General features: G+C 36.0%; 1 protein-coding gene across 3 annotated transcripts in view; it reads left to right on the top strand.

The window, feature by feature from the left end:
• Positions 1–17,538, top strand: part of LOC107752421 (serine/threonine-protein kinase DCLK1-like) — a 35,694-nt gene that overhangs the window by 10,482 nt on the left and 7,674 nt on the right. For all 3 annotated transcript variants that reach the window (XM_016568377.1, XM_016568385.1, XM_016568393.1), the window contains 7 exons: positions 4,796–4,895; positions 5,765–5,881; positions 12,389–12,483; positions 14,458–14,545; positions 14,636–14,805; positions 14,909–15,028; positions 15,649–15,795. In XM_016568377.1, coding sequence (XP_016423863.1) covers positions 4,796–4,895; positions 5,765–5,881; positions 12,389–12,483; positions 14,458–14,545; positions 14,636–14,805; positions 14,909–15,028; positions 15,649–15,795 — 837 coding nt within the window. The remainder of the gene's footprint in view (positions 1–4,795; positions 4,896–5,764; positions 5,882–12,388; positions 12,484–14,457; positions 14,546–14,635; positions 14,806–14,908; positions 15,029–15,648; positions 15,796–17,538) is intronic.

Genomic DNA, 17,538 nt, shown 5'->3' with positions numbered 1-17,538 from the left:
AGCTGATCTGGATATTGCGATCTATGCATGAATGCTTGCAAGTAGGGTTTGTCGAATTACACACTCTGCTTCATGACTTGGTGAAAAGAAAAAGCTTCATTTAGTCAAAAGATCTTATCCCAAACTCATAAAGGCTTTGTGTACTATGTATTTCTGCATTACGGATCTGTAGATAAGTGTCAGTAATGGCTTCACAGATGAACCGCATCCGAGTAATGCATTGAGAGGAAACCCCAGTAAAAAGCTTCCTGTCAAACAGGACATAAACCTGCAGGAGGTGCTCATTAACTTTAGCATGCAGCTGTTAATCACAATTATGGAACCTCAGAGAAGGTCATATCTCTGTATCGCCCTGATTTATTTATGATAAATCCTCATAGATGTTGCTTACAGTAATGGATAACTGAATATTCCTGACCAGTTATTTCATTCTGAACACAGTTACTGTTTGTGGACCAGCTACTTGCTGCTATCTTTTAACTTTTAGAACATAAAGTCAACAAAGTTAACTGAGGTCAGAAAAACGCTTTGCTATATTTTAAGAGGTTTAGGAAGGAATGGAGTACATCGTATCCTGGCATCGTTTCACTTCAATCCAATTTTCTTTACATGTAGAGCCAGTTTTAGTCACTACTTCAGATGGCGGATATGGATTAAAAACATAATTCATCAGATTTGAGTATGTTTTCGAGTTTTACAGCTCCTGCCTGGTACAAATTCTTCCTGCCAAGAGACTGACTTAAAGCCAGGAGATTTAGACTTTGCAATCAAAGCAAAATGACTAGTTTTCCAGACCGATCTTTAATTTTGTTTATCTGGATGTAGTCTGATGTCATATTAGGTAAATGACGTTGGTGTGAATGTTACTGGTAAACTAGACTTTTTCATTTTTTGAACTAAATGTGAGCGTTGTCATCAGGATTTTAAAGTTTACCTCTGTATACTGTCCCAATTGAAATGAACCCGTTCATATTATTATGATATTTTGGTGCTGAGATATGACAGGTGAGTCCAGAAGCTTCAAGAGCAGAAAGATGCTGAAAATGTTAAAGTCTTGGGCAGAAGAAGAATAAGTATTGCTTGTAAGAATTAGTTCTATAGTCTTTGTTGGTGGCAGCTGCAAAATGAAGTGTCTGTGCCATCTTGTGGTGATCAGGAGAAATGATCTTGGATGAAAATGGCATGTTTAAATTTATTATTTGGTTTTCTGTGCCATGTAATTTTCAGCCAATGGAAGTTTTTGCCTTGTTAGGTTCCAGGTTTTTTTTTTTTTTTTCTTGTAAATGTATTTAAATATTTAAACCAAGTATCACGGCTGTAGACATTGTGGCATAGACTGTAGTAAACAGTTTTGCTTTTTTTTTTAACACATACATTTTTTTATTTAAAACTTGTATATGATTTAAAGAAAGCAAATGGAATGTTTATTAAGGTAATAAAAATAATCATGTCTGTAAAGCTTTGCATCTTTCCACACAGTCAGTTTAATAATGTATCTCGTAAAATATGGTTGCTTCAGTTTGTGGCTTGGAAAAATCAATAAACTGGATTTATTATTATTATTATTTTTTTATTTTAATAAGTCAGTACCTATTAGTTCTAACTCTATTTCTTTTTATTCTTGAGAGTTTGCATGCTTTCCAGAAGGTGGTGCTGCGGCACAAGATGAAATTTCGTGCACAATCTGACAGACAAAACTTGTGATCAGACTGCCAGATTTTGCAGATTCCCATCTTGCCATAAAAGACTATGTGAATATTACCACTGTATTAAAATGACTACAGAGTTTATTCCCTTGCTTTTAAAGTTTTACAGCACAGACAGTCAGTATTCAGCAATGGACTCACTGTTCTACGCCATCTGGTTCTTAAAAGTGTATTCCTCAATTTGATGACCATTTAGAATTACACTTATATTCTAATTCTCTAGTGGAGCAATAAATGAATCAAAAACAAGAACAAAACACCAGCAAATTGAGCTTATTATGAAGACTCTCTCTGGCTTAACTTGGATATTTACCACTGAAGTAATCAACCATCATTTATACATAACGAATTGTTGAATTTCAATAGATTTGTCCTCTATCTGTCATTGTCAAAATAGTCTTTGATTTAATGTGCAATTATGTTTCATTGACTCTAAGAATTAATTTGGATTTAATTTGAAGTATAGTTTATCACTGCATTATATTCCTTAGCTAGTTTCATTGCACAGAAACAAAAACAGATGTATCGCCTTTAAAATATTAGGTCTAACTAACCCTCTGCTGTATTGCACACAAAAGATCACACATACAGTAGCAGACTTATTACCCGACTTTTGCCGCTTTCATCAGTGATACCATTTATACTGCTGTAATATCACTGAATATTGGATCATTCACTCTTTTTGCACTGAGCGTGAAAGCATTAGGTCATTTTTTGACACCTGACTGAATCATCTTACTCTGATCTTGGTGATGATGTGACTGTTGCTACAGCAACATGTTCTCATTGATATGTGTAAATGATACATTAAAGTGAGATGCTAAACTGCCTTCTCATTCATGCAGCTGTATGAATCACTGATCACTGACCTTTAGAATGAGGATGCTAAACACGGTTTGAGATGCTGATTAAATTGACTCTTACATCTGAGCCATGAATTATTGACTTTAGATGAATGGATTATTTTATTCAGCCTATTTCAGCCTAATTTATTTATTTAGCCTAATATCTTTACAACTTAGGCTATGTAGTTTGTATTTATTTTTGAAAATGCATCTATTTAGAAGCTGAATGATATTGAAATGGAATATATTTATCTGTATTAGGACCTCAAAAAAATTGTATATACATATTAGGGATGGGTCACGATTTTCAAATATTCGATTAGTTGATTTAATTGTAGAATATCGAATAGGTTGTGTGATTATTGTCTTAAAAAATTTCCCCATGTCTTCCATGCTGATGCGGTGGTGACGCGTTCATGTAAGCAAAGGGTGGCGCTGCCAATAACGCACCTAAAAGCTGTCAAAGACAATAGAAGAACCCATTGTCTCACTCGCACACTGTAGACTTGCGTGGCATATAACGGTTACAGTAACTTGGGACAATGTCAAATAAGAGTTCTGTGCGGACCACAAACACCCCCGACTGGGTTAGAGGTGTGGCTGAATCCATGTTCAGAAAGGCGCGGAAAACAAATAACGCGTTATACGGAGCCACTAAAGGGACATGGTTAGCCGCTTGCTAGCGGTAGCCTGTTACATTACAGTACATAACATTTCACTTACCACATAAACAGAGTGGAAAGATGACTGATAGGATGATGGCGAATGATTTGCAGATCCTGAGCAGCACTGACAAACATAATCTTGTAAAATGTGTGGTACTGCAGAGTGCTGCTCCGTACGTACACGTGATCGCAAATCTCAAAAGTGAAAGTCATTCAAAAGCGATTGCAATGCCCCGCATATTAATAACGGCTCCCTGATGCCGCAGTTTATAATTGCCCAATGATATAATTGCGACAGAAGATATTGAAGTAATGTATATTTTTTTCCTCCCATCTCATATCTATTCCCTTTAGGGGCTCCATTTTTTTAAATGGAAATATCTTAGCCTTATAAGCAGTTGATTTATGCTAATCGACGGACTGTTATGTGAATAAGTGCCATCATTTGGTAATGTTTATTATATTAATATGTTTCAGCACGTTACAATCATTATATGGCTTGAGTTAAGGTAGCCTATCTTCTAAATTAAACAGTTTATCATACAGATTGAAAGCGTGAATCCCGTCTCTCTCCCTCTCTCTCTGTTTATGGGTGTTTGTGCGTGCATGGGGGGTGCGATTTTCGAATAATAATCGAATAATACCCAGCGATTTTCGAATATTATTTTTGCTTGGAATGCCCATCCCTAATACATACAGTATATACATACAATATACATATAACAGTTTGGGGTCAGTAAGATAATAGTTGATGCTTTTACTCAACAAGGACGAATTAAATTGATCAAAAGTATAGACATTTATAATGTTACAAAAGATTTCTATGTCAAATAAATGCTGCACTTTTTTATTCATCAAAGAAACCTGAAAAATTAAATAAGCAAGTTTTTAACATTGATAATAATAAGACATGTTTCTTTAGCAGCAAATCGACATATTGGAATGATTTCTGACAGATTATTTTACACTTTAGACTGGGGTAATGATGCTGAAAACTCAGCTTTGCCATCACAGGAATTAATTACATATATTGATATATATACATAATAAATAAACACAGTACACACACATATATTATGTAAACAAAAACATTTAATTTGGATCTGATTAATCGTGATTAATCATTTGACAGCGCTAATTGAAATGTATTAAAATTGAAAACAATTCTTTTAAAATGTAATAATATTTCACAATATTCCTGTTAGGTGTCGACTGATATGTGATTTTCAGGGCCGATGCTGATACCGATTATTACAGATCAAGTAGACTGATAACCGATATTTTAACCGATATATATGTCTGGTTTAAAAATTACAATTAATGTCAAAATTAAGAATAACAAGACTTCTGTCAAAATCTTTCTTTAAATTATTTTATCGGCAAATCGGTTTTGAAAATGACTGATACCGATAACCATAAAAATGCTTAATATCGGCACCAATAATCGTTCGACCTCTAATTCCTGTATTTTCTCTATTTTTGATCAAATAAATGTAGCCTTGGTAAGCATAAGATACTTTAAAAAAAAAACATTTAAATGTTTAGGTGAATAATAAGTCTACCTCTGCTGATTCTGTAGGTGACATGCCTTCAGGACTTCTTTGGCGAAGATGATATATTTATTGCCTGCGGCCCCGAGAAGTTCCGCTACCAGGATGACTTCCTGTTGGATGAGAGTGGTAAGATAATGGATAATGTGTCCATCCCTTTTTAAAGTGTGACTGTTTGTTTTCCTAGGACCAACAACAGCTGTTCCACAGACCTCAATTACATGACTAAATTATATTAGGTTGCAATAACTATTAAAAGTTAGTCCTTCACATTCTGTTGTAGTAATTAATAATTAGATTTATAGATTGAAATAAGCTGTTCTGACAAGTAAACATCTTGTCTAATATTGTATTATTTGAGAGTTGGGATTTTAATTTTGATAATAAGCTCTTCCCCTGGTGTTTGTTTTAATGAATTAGCTGCAGCATTTGTTTCCTGCTGTCAGTGCCAGTGTTGTCATTTGCATAAATTTTAAAGCTTTAGTGACATTAACAGCAAATGTTTTGCATTTTTAAAATGCTGCTTTTTGTAAACAAAATAACATATTAAGGTAAAATGTTTATTTAGCAGCACCATTATTTAATGACATTTGTAACTAATATTATCACATTAGTTGATTACTATCCAATTTTATTAAACTAAACTAATTACTGTTGACATTTACTATGCAGTATCATGCACCAGACTATGAGCTATTTTAAAATCCTATTGATAGATATATTGACTCTGTGCATGTGGTCTGAGAGCAGACCGGCCTGTCAGATCTCCTCTGATCAGACCTCCAGTATGTCAGACTGACATGTTTGGGTCAGACTGAGGTTGCGGTAGATTGATCGGCGGTGACATCAGGTCGTCCACACAGATGAGACGTTCTTCAGTGTGTTTTACGGAGACAGGAGGCTCATAGTGTAGAGTTGGATGGGGGAAAAATTTGCTGAGGCCTCTGAAGTAAAAGCAGACTGAATTCAGATTTGTTTGTCTTTTGCTGCTTTCTCAGAATGCAGGGTGGTGAAGTCGCAGTCCTTTGGCCGTATTTCTTCCATGCAGGGCCGCTGCTCTCCCCGCAGTGGTGGACCGTCAAGAAGGAGCAAGTCCCCTGGTTCCAGCAGCTCAGGTATGGGTCTTTACAGCAGACTGATGTTTAATTTAATCATGCTTCTAAAAGCATTCCTGTAGCTGTAAACTGTAGGTTGGGTATAGTAGGCTGACACTCATGCATGCAGGAGTGACTCATGAAATCTAAACTGGGTACTTGTTAGTTGATTCATTGCAGTCGCAGAATTCAAAGTTGTACATTTTTAACCATGGATGAGTGTGGAGTGTTGCAGTTTGTAGCCTTAATTATCTTCATATCTCTTTGATTCTCAGAAGTTGTGTTTGAGGAGTAATGTCCCAAATTAGGGAACTAATTTAGCTGACACCTGTCACGCATTCTCAATCTCTCCATCTCTGAACAGATTCATTTAATGGGATGTTGCAGTGTTCAAGTCACTGTGATGCCTGTGTTTGGTGTTGATGTAGTCTAATTGTCTGCTTAGCTGGAACTTTTCGCAGAGTTCTGGTAATGACAAAACTAACTTTTACATCAGTGGATGATTAGATGAATGGATTAAGATAATGTATAATTAGATTACTGAACCATTTTAGCTCACCCAGTACTGAATGGTTTCATTTGCTACCTTCAAGCAGACTCTAAAACTGCTAACAGCCAAACCATTTTTAGAATAGTAAAAATATTCTATTCTATTCTATTCTTTATTACAATCCATTTATTTTCATTTGTTCTATTCTATTCTGTTCTACTCTATTCTATTTTATTCTATTGTGTTCTATTATGTTCTGTTCTCTTTTGTTCGGTTCAATTCTATTCGGTTTTAATCTGTTATGTTCTCCTTTATTCTGTTCTATTCTATTCTTATTATGATCCATTCTATTGTTTTCTTCTAGTTCATTCTGTCCTATTACATTTTTATTCTATATTGTCTTGTTCTATTCTTATTATGTTCTTATTTTGTCTGTTCTCTTCTATGTTGTTCCACCCTATTCTATTCTATTCTATTCTTTTAAATGTTTTAATCTGTTGTTCTCATTTATTCTATTCTATTCTATTCTTATTATGATCCATTATGTTGTATTCTTCTAGTTTATTCTGTCCTATTCTATTTTATTATATTCTGTTGTTTCAGTTCTATTCTATTCTCCTGTTATGTTCTCCTTTATTCTACCTGTTCTATTCGATTCTATTCTTGTGATGATCCAGTTATCTACAGCTGTTCTATTCTATTCTATTCTATTCTATTCGAATGTTTTAATCTGTTATGTTCTCCTCTATTTTGTACTTCTTTATTCCACTCTCCTTTATTCTATTCTATTCTACTCTACTCTACTCTACTCTACTCTTATTATTATACATTCTGTTGTTCTATTCTATTCTATTCTATTCCATTCTATTCTTATTATGATCCTTTTTATGTTCTCCTCTGTTGTTTTCTTCTGTTATGTTCTCCTTTATTCTATTCTATTCATGTTTTCCTCTTATAAAAGCATGGTGTTTAGCTAGTTTATAAGGCAATTGGCTAGATGAAATTGCACTCTTAACTATTTTAAAACCTAACTGGCCTGCATCTTAGACCACCTTAGACTGCTTTTTTTTTCAGCAGGGTTCTGGATGCTTCACTGTTTATGACACATTGGCACAATTTTGCAGTGTTACTCTACACATGCGATGTTCTGACAGCAGTGTAGTCACAGTTGTTTTTGTGACACACTGTTTATGTAGTTGTTGGCTTATTTTGATGCTGTGGCTCATTTGTCCACTAGTGAGTGTTGTCTGTTTAAACAGAGGCCTCTCAAATTGGATTGTTTGTAGCTATATCTAACTGAACAAAAACTGCACAACATGTTATCCTGAGCATCCGATTGATCTAGGTTTCATTATTTTTCCTGGAATAGAGCATGAATCATCACTTCCTGATGTTGATGTTCCAGGCAAACACCAGGCTTTCATCCGGTCAGGCTTTCATCACTCAGTAAGCTTTAGAGAGACATGTCAAAAACAACAACAAAAACAGAACGATTATTGTGCTTCAGCTTGGGCCTGTTCTTCAAATTTTGTATTCCAGCCAGGTACAAAATGAGTCCTCAGAACCGTCTCGCTGCGTGTGCTGTTTTGTAATGAGCCGGTACTGAGTATCAACCTCAAATGGTTGACAGTGTGGAAACGACACAGGTGGGCATAAACTGGGTGATTGGGCCAAATTGTTTACAAGGGATATTGCTAATGTTGTTTTGGGAGAACAGACTTGTTTGGCTACCAGGCATGAGTGTGAATGATATATGGAAAGAGGTACCTGATTACAAATATAACGCTTCCAAACTCTGGCAGAATGTCTCACGGGGCAGAGATCTGCCATGCAGTCTGGACAAACAACACTGCAAAAAATGGCTTATCTTACTTAGTATTTTTGTCTCGTTTCTAGTCTTAAATCAAAATACTTTGACTAGGTAAGCCAAATGACTTAAGATATTTAGTCTTGTTTCCAGGGGGGAAAAAAAATCTAAATTAAGTGCATTTTGCTTAAAACAGGTAAAATTATCTGCCAGTGGGGTAAGTAAAATACTCTTGTTTAAAGAATATTTTACTTACCCCACTGGCAGATAATTTTACTTGTTTTAAGCAAAATGCACTTAATTTAGTTTTTCCCCCTGGAAACAAGACTAAATATCTTAAGTCATTTGGCTTATCTAGTAAAAGTTAAGATATTTTGACTAGAAACAAGACAAAAATACTAAGTAAGATAAGCCATTTTTTGCAGTGAAATCTAGTGTAATTGTTTTTTATTTATCTGAAAGCTCATTCAAACAGCACTAGTGTTATTTTAGGGTCATTGATATATATATATTAAATTATATTTATGTGTTTTGTTTTCATTTTAATTTTAGATAAAGTTTCAGTAATTTCGTTTTTTTTTTTTTATGAGTTTTAGTTTAAATGAAATTGAAAACATTTTGCCTTGGCAGCTAGCTAAAATAAAATTTAAATTTTATTATAAGAAGACATCTTTAACAGATATTTCAATTAGAAATGCTTTGGCTGGTAATATATTTGCTGGTGCCTTTGTTCAGATTTTTCCTAAATATTAGCGTCAAAGATAATAGTGGACTAAGCAAAAGTAATGAAATATGGATATTACTTAATTTTCTGGATAGTGGCTCCCAAACTGTGAACATCAGGGACTGAAGTTTGATGTAATCTGATATTAGTCATTTCCCTCTAGGTTTCAGGTCAGCACAATATCTTAATCATAAATGAATGGGATGAAATTTATTATTTATATTGCTTTATATGTTTAAATATGTTATATATTAATGTCATATATTATATCTTAATTTATATAATTAACATATTATTTATGTAATTTATAGTTTTTCATGTAAGTAGCCTACATATTTTAATCAGTTTCACATAGCATATGATGCAGTTTAAGATTTAACTTTTCTTTTAAGTGACTCCGTTAAAGTCAGTATCTGTCCTGAGTCTGTTTTTGTCTCCAGACATGTGTCTTGAAGTTGAACCCCAAGAACATTGGGACAGTACATTGGGTGCTTGTGTGGTTTGGTCGTTGTGTAATTTAGCTGTCTGCAAGATCTGTTGACAACCTTTCCTATTCATGTGGAGATTGCAGTATAAATTAATTATACAGTATATATAATTATACCACCAGAACCACTAGCCACTTATTTAGTAGATTAATTAAGGCTGTCGATTTATTTCTATTTTTTGTTTTTATATTTTATTTAACATGCTTTTATTGTGGCTTGTTTAAAACCAACCATAAATGATATTTACCACCCATTTTACTTATTTCTGAGTGAAACATTTATGTATATCATTATATACAACATATTTATATCATTAATATCATATAAGTAGGGGTGGACGATATGCCCAAAATCTTATATAACGATATGAGTATTTTTATTTCATGGTAATGATATATATCACAATATAGTTATATTTGCTTTAAATAAGGTCTTTTTGATATCACAATTTTTGATACCATAGAAATGTCATAATTCTTGTCACCAGTGTCAATATCACAAAAAACTAATACTAGCCTAAATAAAAAAACAAAACAAAAAAAAACAACTCAAGCTCACTGAAGACAAGTAAACAGTCAGTGATTAAATAATAAGAAACTAATTACAAGCAATAGGACAAAAAAAAAAACTACAGTAGAACAAATAAATAAGAAAATACTACATAAAAGTAATCAAATGTATAAAAACACTGCATATTCACTGTGTCAATTAAATATATATATATATCTTCTAATTAAAGTTACAATAGTGCAGAGCAGTGAGAGATATTCTCTCTTTTGTTGTTTGATTAACATGAATGACAGACAGCAGGAATATTAGACTGCTGTCACTTTAAGAGCTGCTCGGATCTGTTACACGTGTGTTTTCTTTCTCAGCTGTTTGCTTTCACTTAAGACCTAAATTACGGTGTTTACGAGGATACTTGCAAAGACGGGCATCTTGACATACAAGTGTGTGTATTTAACTGAACGCCTACTGTATAAAGCGGCCAAAATTCAACAAAAGCGGTTGACAAATTCTACAGGTTTGTGTCTATTGTGTCTACCGGTATATGGCCCACCTCTAATCAGAAGATGCATCAAAGACATATTATGGCTTTTCACTGTAAATTATAAGTTGGCTTGTTCTTTTGAATTGTACATTTACCAACTGGCATTTGCTAAAATTACAAGAACCGTCCCATTAATTACAGTTTTTCAATATATAGATTAAGGAAACTTACTGTTTAACTAATTAACAAGGTTTTACTGTAGCATTTTTACATTCTTTTACATGACCATTTTTATAGTGTATAAACTAAAAAAATCCCTCTAATCATCAACATCCATCCCTCAGAAACTATATGTGATTATATGAAATGAGATCCAGTTTGAAAGTGAAGTTCTCACTGCTGTTCCCTGTCACTATGAGCTCTGACTAATGTTTTCCCCAAGTTTGTCATTTGGTAATTACACACATGAATGACGGCTGATCTGATAGTCCTTCAAATCTGTTTTCCCATCCCCAAAATAACACGATGATGCATTCTCACTCTCTCCACATGCTGAATTATGTCAGGCTGTGATAGTGTACACAGATGGCCAGGGGAGCACGATATTCAGATCACAGTGACACACAAACACAGAGTAACATTGATATCTGAGACTGAGATGGATTTATATATTACTTAATGTGCTTTGAGGAGCTCTGAAAGAAATCATATTAGTGGCCATATCTCTGAATCATAACATAGTCAGATCTTCAAACAGCTTTATTTGTATTCACACAGTGCTTGAGATACTTCAGAAATCCACTCAAAACACCACGTCATCCGCTCGGCTGCACTTATGCCGTTCAGAAGCACCTTCACAGTGTTTTGCCGTGAGAACTTTTTGGAGATCTTTAGAGTCACCCACACAGACAGAGCTGCAACTACAATATGGCATGTTTATGTGCTAAACTCCTCCCTCTGTGGCTGTTTATGACGCAAGGTGTGCGTAGAAGGCTGCCTATGATCAGCCAGCAGACATACATCCTCTTCTCCTCTCCCATTGTCATTCATACTCTCGCTGCCTAACAGTCACTATGAGCGCAGGAGGAATCGCAGTTTGCTCTGGCAGCCTGCTGCACTCTTTAGCAGTTAGGACAAATGGGTTTGTGCAGCAAGTTCGTAAAGGTGAGCTATTTTGAATTTTATTTTTTTTCTTGCTTGAGGTGGTGTAGAAGAATTAAATGAGTTTTTTGTTTAGTTTGGTATTGTATCTGAATGAAGGGTTAATATTTATGCTTTGCAGATTTTTCATGGCTGTGATACTTGTTTTCATCATATTTCTAAGCATTATGTGTATGCTTCTAATATTAAAGGATCTATTTGTAGTGAAAGTGTTTTAGTGGTCAATGCTTGATATAATAATGCTTCATATTTCACATATATATATTTTTTTCTTTTTTTCTTTTTTTTTTTAAATATTGAGCTTCCTTGTATAAGTTATTGAACATAGTCTGATGTAGCCTGTACTTACCTGTATCTATACTGTGTATATACCGTCATATTGACAGTTTTGTTTAATAATATTATATTTTAATTTAATTATTAGTTTATTATATTTTAATTATTTATTAAGTATATATTTTATCTTTTAGGTATATAATTTTCAGGGCAGAAAAAAAAAATATATAAAATATTACAAATAATATTTTTTGCAATTATCTTCATGACAATTTATTAATTGCAACAAAGGAATTATCATTAAAACCTTCATTTTCTTAAAGTATTTTCAGTGGAAAAAAGTTATATAATATATATTACATTATATAATTTTTTATTTTTTAAATGCTTAGAATTTGAACTTTTTTTTTTTCATGACAATTAAGCAAATGCAACCAAGCAATGATCCTAAAAATAACTTTCATTTTCTTCCTGCAAATTGATTTTGGGGTGAAATATCTCATTCTTGATCAAATGTATGAGATTTACCAACCTGCCTTGATTCATATTCCAACATTAACTGAATATGAATTCTGTTTTTCTGTATTTCAGCTAACGGAACAGCAGGTAGTCAGCTGTCGACCCCACGGTCAGGCAAATCCCCCAGTCCATCTCCCACCAGTCCAGCCAGTCTGAGGAGACGAAGGGTGAGACCTGTCACTCCAAAAACCTTTCACAACATCTGCATTTGTTGTAATGCACTAAAACGCCTTTAAAGTGGAAGCAACTTATCTACATTTGCAATGTCTTTCACTGCATCAAGCAAAACCATCAAATGCTTTTATCTTTCTGATTGACCTTGATCTTTCTGTATTTCAGGTGCTTTAATTTGCCAATATAGGTCTGAATCACACTGAATTGCAGTTAAACACATCCGTTCTAAATAATTCCACATTCACCCAAAATGTATCCTAGCAATAACAGACAAGCTTCTTGACCTGGCTGTATGCCTGCTTCATTTCCACTCTCTCTCTGATAAACCTAAATCATGTCAACATTACCCTGTTTTTCTGCTTTGCTAACTTATGGTATTAAAGAAGATGTATTTGCTTGTGTTCTGTAGCTCAAACAAATGAAATTACAGTTTTGACATTCTGTTAAATTTGTTCCATTTACTGTTCCATTTAGCTGCATATTCTCAAAAAGCTAGTTGATTCTCACAACAGTGTCAGAATGGTGGGCTCATCCTGAATTATTATTTTTTAATTACTGGAGTAATGGCTGCTAAAAATGCAGCTTTGCCATCACAGAAATACTGTAAATTACATTTATTTTTTTGTGTAGTCACATAGAAAATAGTTGTTTTTAATTGTAATAATGTCACATTAGTATTGTTTTGCTGTATTTGATCAAATCTTACCAGCCCCAAACTTTCGAACAGTAGTGTCTATACAAGAATCTATACACATGCCAAAGATGACTAGAAATAGCTTTAAATATAGTTACCTGCTGAAAATGAAAAATTCTATTACAGATAATTCTCCGAAATGTAGATGTAGTGCCTGAAGACAAACATGCAACATTGTTTCAACTGAACAGCCTTTTGAATTAATATTCGGTGCAGCTAATATAGTCTGACTGAAAATGTGTTCATTCTTGGTCGATGGTGTGTTAAAATAAATATGTCATGGTGTCAGTGGATTAAACATCGCTGAATTTCACCTCGCCTGCCCCGCTCCAGACGTGAATATTCTTAGCACACCCAAGCTGTTTCCATAGAAACTGACCTTTATTTCCCTCTGCAGTACCTCTGCTCAGTTTAAAGGGATAGTCCATTCAAAAATGAAATTCTGTCATTTACTCACCCTCAAACCTGTATAACTTTCTTTCTTCTGTGAAACACAAAAGAAGACATTTTGAAGGATGTTAGAAATGAAAAATGTCCATTTTCTTTTGACTTCCATTGTATGGACAGGAAATACAATGAAAATCAATGGGAATTGAAACTGTTTGGTTATTGACATTCTTCAGAATATCTCATTTCATGGTCATCAGAAGAAAGAAATGTATACAGGATTGGAACGACATGAGAGTGAGTAAATTATGACTGAATTTAAATTTTTGGATGTACTGTCCCTTTAAGATATGGGTCTATTTAATACAGAATATCAACATTTATGTGTGTGTTTTTTAACACATTTTTATTGCAAAAAAGACATTGATGATAACATGAAAATATTAATAGAAAATACATTTTTATATATATTTTAACTCCCCACCCCCACCCCCCAATGCACCCAAAAATTCAGTTATACAGGTAAAGAAGTTATTATACAAAGGCTAAGACGGACATATCCACACATTTTCAAATACAAAAGCACAACATATATACGCATATCAATCAGTAGAGTGAGAGGTATTTATTGCCTGTGCCATATATTTGGTTATTTTCCAGAAACTGTATAAACAGATCCCAAATTTTATGGTAGTCCTTTAGTTTGCCCTTTATACTGTAGGTTATTCTTTCCAATACAATATGATATGCCAGATCTTTCAACAAAATTTATGGTTTATATAATAACTTGTTTAACAATATTTCAAAAGACAATGACAAAATGAGTTAGTCTTCTCACTAACCCCCCCAAAAAAGTTGTAAAATGTCCCTTCAATTTCCCTGACAGGGCTCTCAGCACAGTGGCTCCTCCCTCTCTCTGGCCTCCACCAAGGTGTGCAGCTCCATGGATGAGGGCGATGGGCCGGGCAGTGAAGGTGAGGAGCCCTGGGAAACTCTGATGAAAGTTTATCATTATTGTTTTATCATCTTCATCTGAATGATACATTCCAAATCTTTTCTTCTAGCTGAGCTGATGGAGGATTGTCCTCAGGTTCCTGCTTCCATAGCCGAGAGGTACAAGGTGGGACGAATGATTGGCGATGGGAACTTCGCTGTGGTCCGAGAGTGTGTGGAGAGATCCACAGGCCGAGAGTACGCTCTGAAGATCATTAACAAGAGCAAATGCAGAGGGAAGGTAAGACGTTTTCTAAAAAATCTTATTCAGTGACGACTGCACTTTTTTGATATCACACAAAATAATGATGCAAGATCATCTGTGTTACATCTGTGGCTCACAGGAACACATGATCCAGAATGAGGTGTCCATTCTTCGGAGAGTGAAGCATCCTAATATTGTTCTGCTGATTGAAGAAATGGACACATATAGTGAACTCTACATGGTCATGGAGCTTGTCAAGGTGAAACATCTAACATTCAGCTCAATACATTCTTTAAATTTTATTTTATTTTTTTAATTAATTATTTTATTCAGCAAGGATGCATTCAATTGATCAAAAGTGACAGTAAAGACAATTGTGTTTGTGTAATGTTACAAAAGATTTCTATTTCGCATAAATTTCAAACTTATCAAACAATCTTGAGAAAAGATTAATCATGGTTTCCACAAAAACATGACCTATTATTATTAATCAGAATTGTTTCTTCAGCAGGAGATAAGCAAATTAGAAAGATTTCTGAAGAATCGTGTGAAACTGAAGACTGGAGTAATGGATGCTGAAAATTCAGCTTTGCCTTTACAGAATAAATTACATTTTAAAATATATTAAAATAGAAATTTATTATTTTGAATTGTAATAATATTTCATAATATTATTGTAATTACTGTATTTTTGATCAAGTAAATGCAGCCTTGGTGAGCATAAGATACTTCTTTTGAAAACATTAACTCTTACAAACCTCATAGTGTAGATACTGTAGAAACATAATAAGAAACTGACTACTTTTCAGTAATGCTTTTTGTATTGCATTAAACTTGACTGTTCAGATATTGTCCCTGAAATTGTGTGTGCATGAACAGGGTGGCGACCTCTTTGATGCCATCACCTCCTCCAACAAATACACAGAGCGGGACGCCAGCGGGATGCTGTATAACCTCGCCAGCGCTATCAAATATCTGCACAGCCTTAACATTGTTCACCGTGACATCAAACCTGAGAATCTTCTGGTGGGTGGTGGAGTATTACAGAAAGAATATTGTCACTATACAGTAAATCACAGTGTTACTTTCACAAAGGCAGCTTGGAATGACACTCACATCTGAGAGAGGCAAAGGCAATATGTTTTTATGGAGTGCAGAAACCTTAAATAACCCTTCTTACACAAGCTTTAGAACAACGATAACTTAACTCAATACTGGGCCTAGTTTACCCAGCTTATAACTTCAGACACAACACTGTGTTCAAAGTAGTGTTTCCGTAATGACAGCATGAAGAACGTCTCGGTTATGTATGTAACCCTCGTTCCCTGATGGAGGGAATGGAGACGTTATGTAGTGACGACATTAGGGGTCTTACTTGGGAGCCCAAATCCTCTCTGATTAAGAGAAAACGCCAATGAAATGTGGCTAGTGGATTTTGCATGCTGAGCCACTCCCCGTGCATACGGGTATAAATAGGCGACAGGTGCATCCACTCATCAGGTTTTATGCTGAGGAGCCGAGAACTTGTCCCTGACAACCAGCGATGGTTTGAGGTTGTGGCATGGGGACATAACATGTCCATTCCCTCCATCAGGGAACGAGGGTTACGTACGTAACCGAGACGTTCCCTATCTGTCGGTCACTTCGAGTTATGTCGTGACGACATTAGGGGTCCATGGAAAGCGCCACAACCTGAACCCCATCACAACCCTATGGCGTTGCAAGTGTTGACAAGCCACAGCATGTCAGACAGGTGCTACGCAAAGGTCGTAACCTTCCCAATCCCCGTGTGAGGGGAAATGGCACAGCTAGCGTGACACTGGCCGGTCCATCCCGCCAATTACCTATTACCCAACACACGGGAAGAAACCGGATACACTTTCAAGGTGGAGGGTGACAGCCTACGCTCCAACCTTTCTTGCAGGAAAGCACTACTCCAATCGTGCATATTCGGGGGTCTTCTCGGCGAGAAGAACACCAGTCACCTTGGGCATGTATCTAGGCCGGGGTCTCAGGACAACGTGAGAGTAGGCCGGCCCGAACACAAGGCACTTTTCGCTCACCGAAAATGCTTGGAGGTCCCCGACCCTCTTGATGGAAGTGAGCGCGGTCAGGAGCGCTGTCTTAGCAGACAGGAATTTAAGCTCAACTGAATCCAGCGGCTCAAAGGGATCCGTCTGAATGCCAGCCAGGACGGTAGAGAGATCCCAGGAGGGCACCAGGGGTGGCCTAGGCGGATTCAACCTTCTGGCACCCCTGGCGATGAGATTGTGCTTTCCCAGGGACCGGCCGTCCACTGCATCGTGATGTGCTGCGACAGCAGCCACATACACTTTCAAGGTGGAGGGTGACAGCCTACGCTCCAACCTTTCTTGCAGGAAAGCACTACTCCAATCGTGCATATTCGGGGGTCTTCTCGGCGAGAAGAACACCAGTCCACGAACAGACTCCACTTCAGTGCATAGGCTTGCCTCGTAGAGGGAGCTCTAGCCTGAGTGATCGTGTTAACCACCGCAGGTGACAGATCAGCTAGGCCTGCCACGTCCCGTCTTCTGTCCCGCGGGTGCCAAATGGTGCCGAGCCCCTGAGAGAGCAGGTCCTGTCTCAGGGGGATGCACAAGGGAGGGGCTGTCGCGAGGAGCATGAGTTCCGGAAACCAGGTCCTGGTGGGCCAGAAAGGCACAACCAGTAAGACCTGCTCCTCATCCTCCCTGACCTTGCACTGAGTCTCACTGCGAAAAGGCTCACTGGGGGAAACGCATACTTGCG

This window comes from Sinocyclocheilus rhinocerous, unplaced genomic scaffold, assembly GCF_001515625.1.
Source record: "Sinocyclocheilus rhinocerous isolate Xijiao unplaced genomic scaffold, SAMN03320098_v1.1 scaffold1965, whole genome shotgun sequence".
NCBI lineage: Eukaryota > Metazoa > Chordata > Actinopteri > Cypriniformes > Cyprinidae > Sinocyclocheilus > Sinocyclocheilus rhinocerous.
Note: the sequence above shows the minus strand (reverse complement) of the source record. Positions and strands in the feature narration are given on the sequence as shown.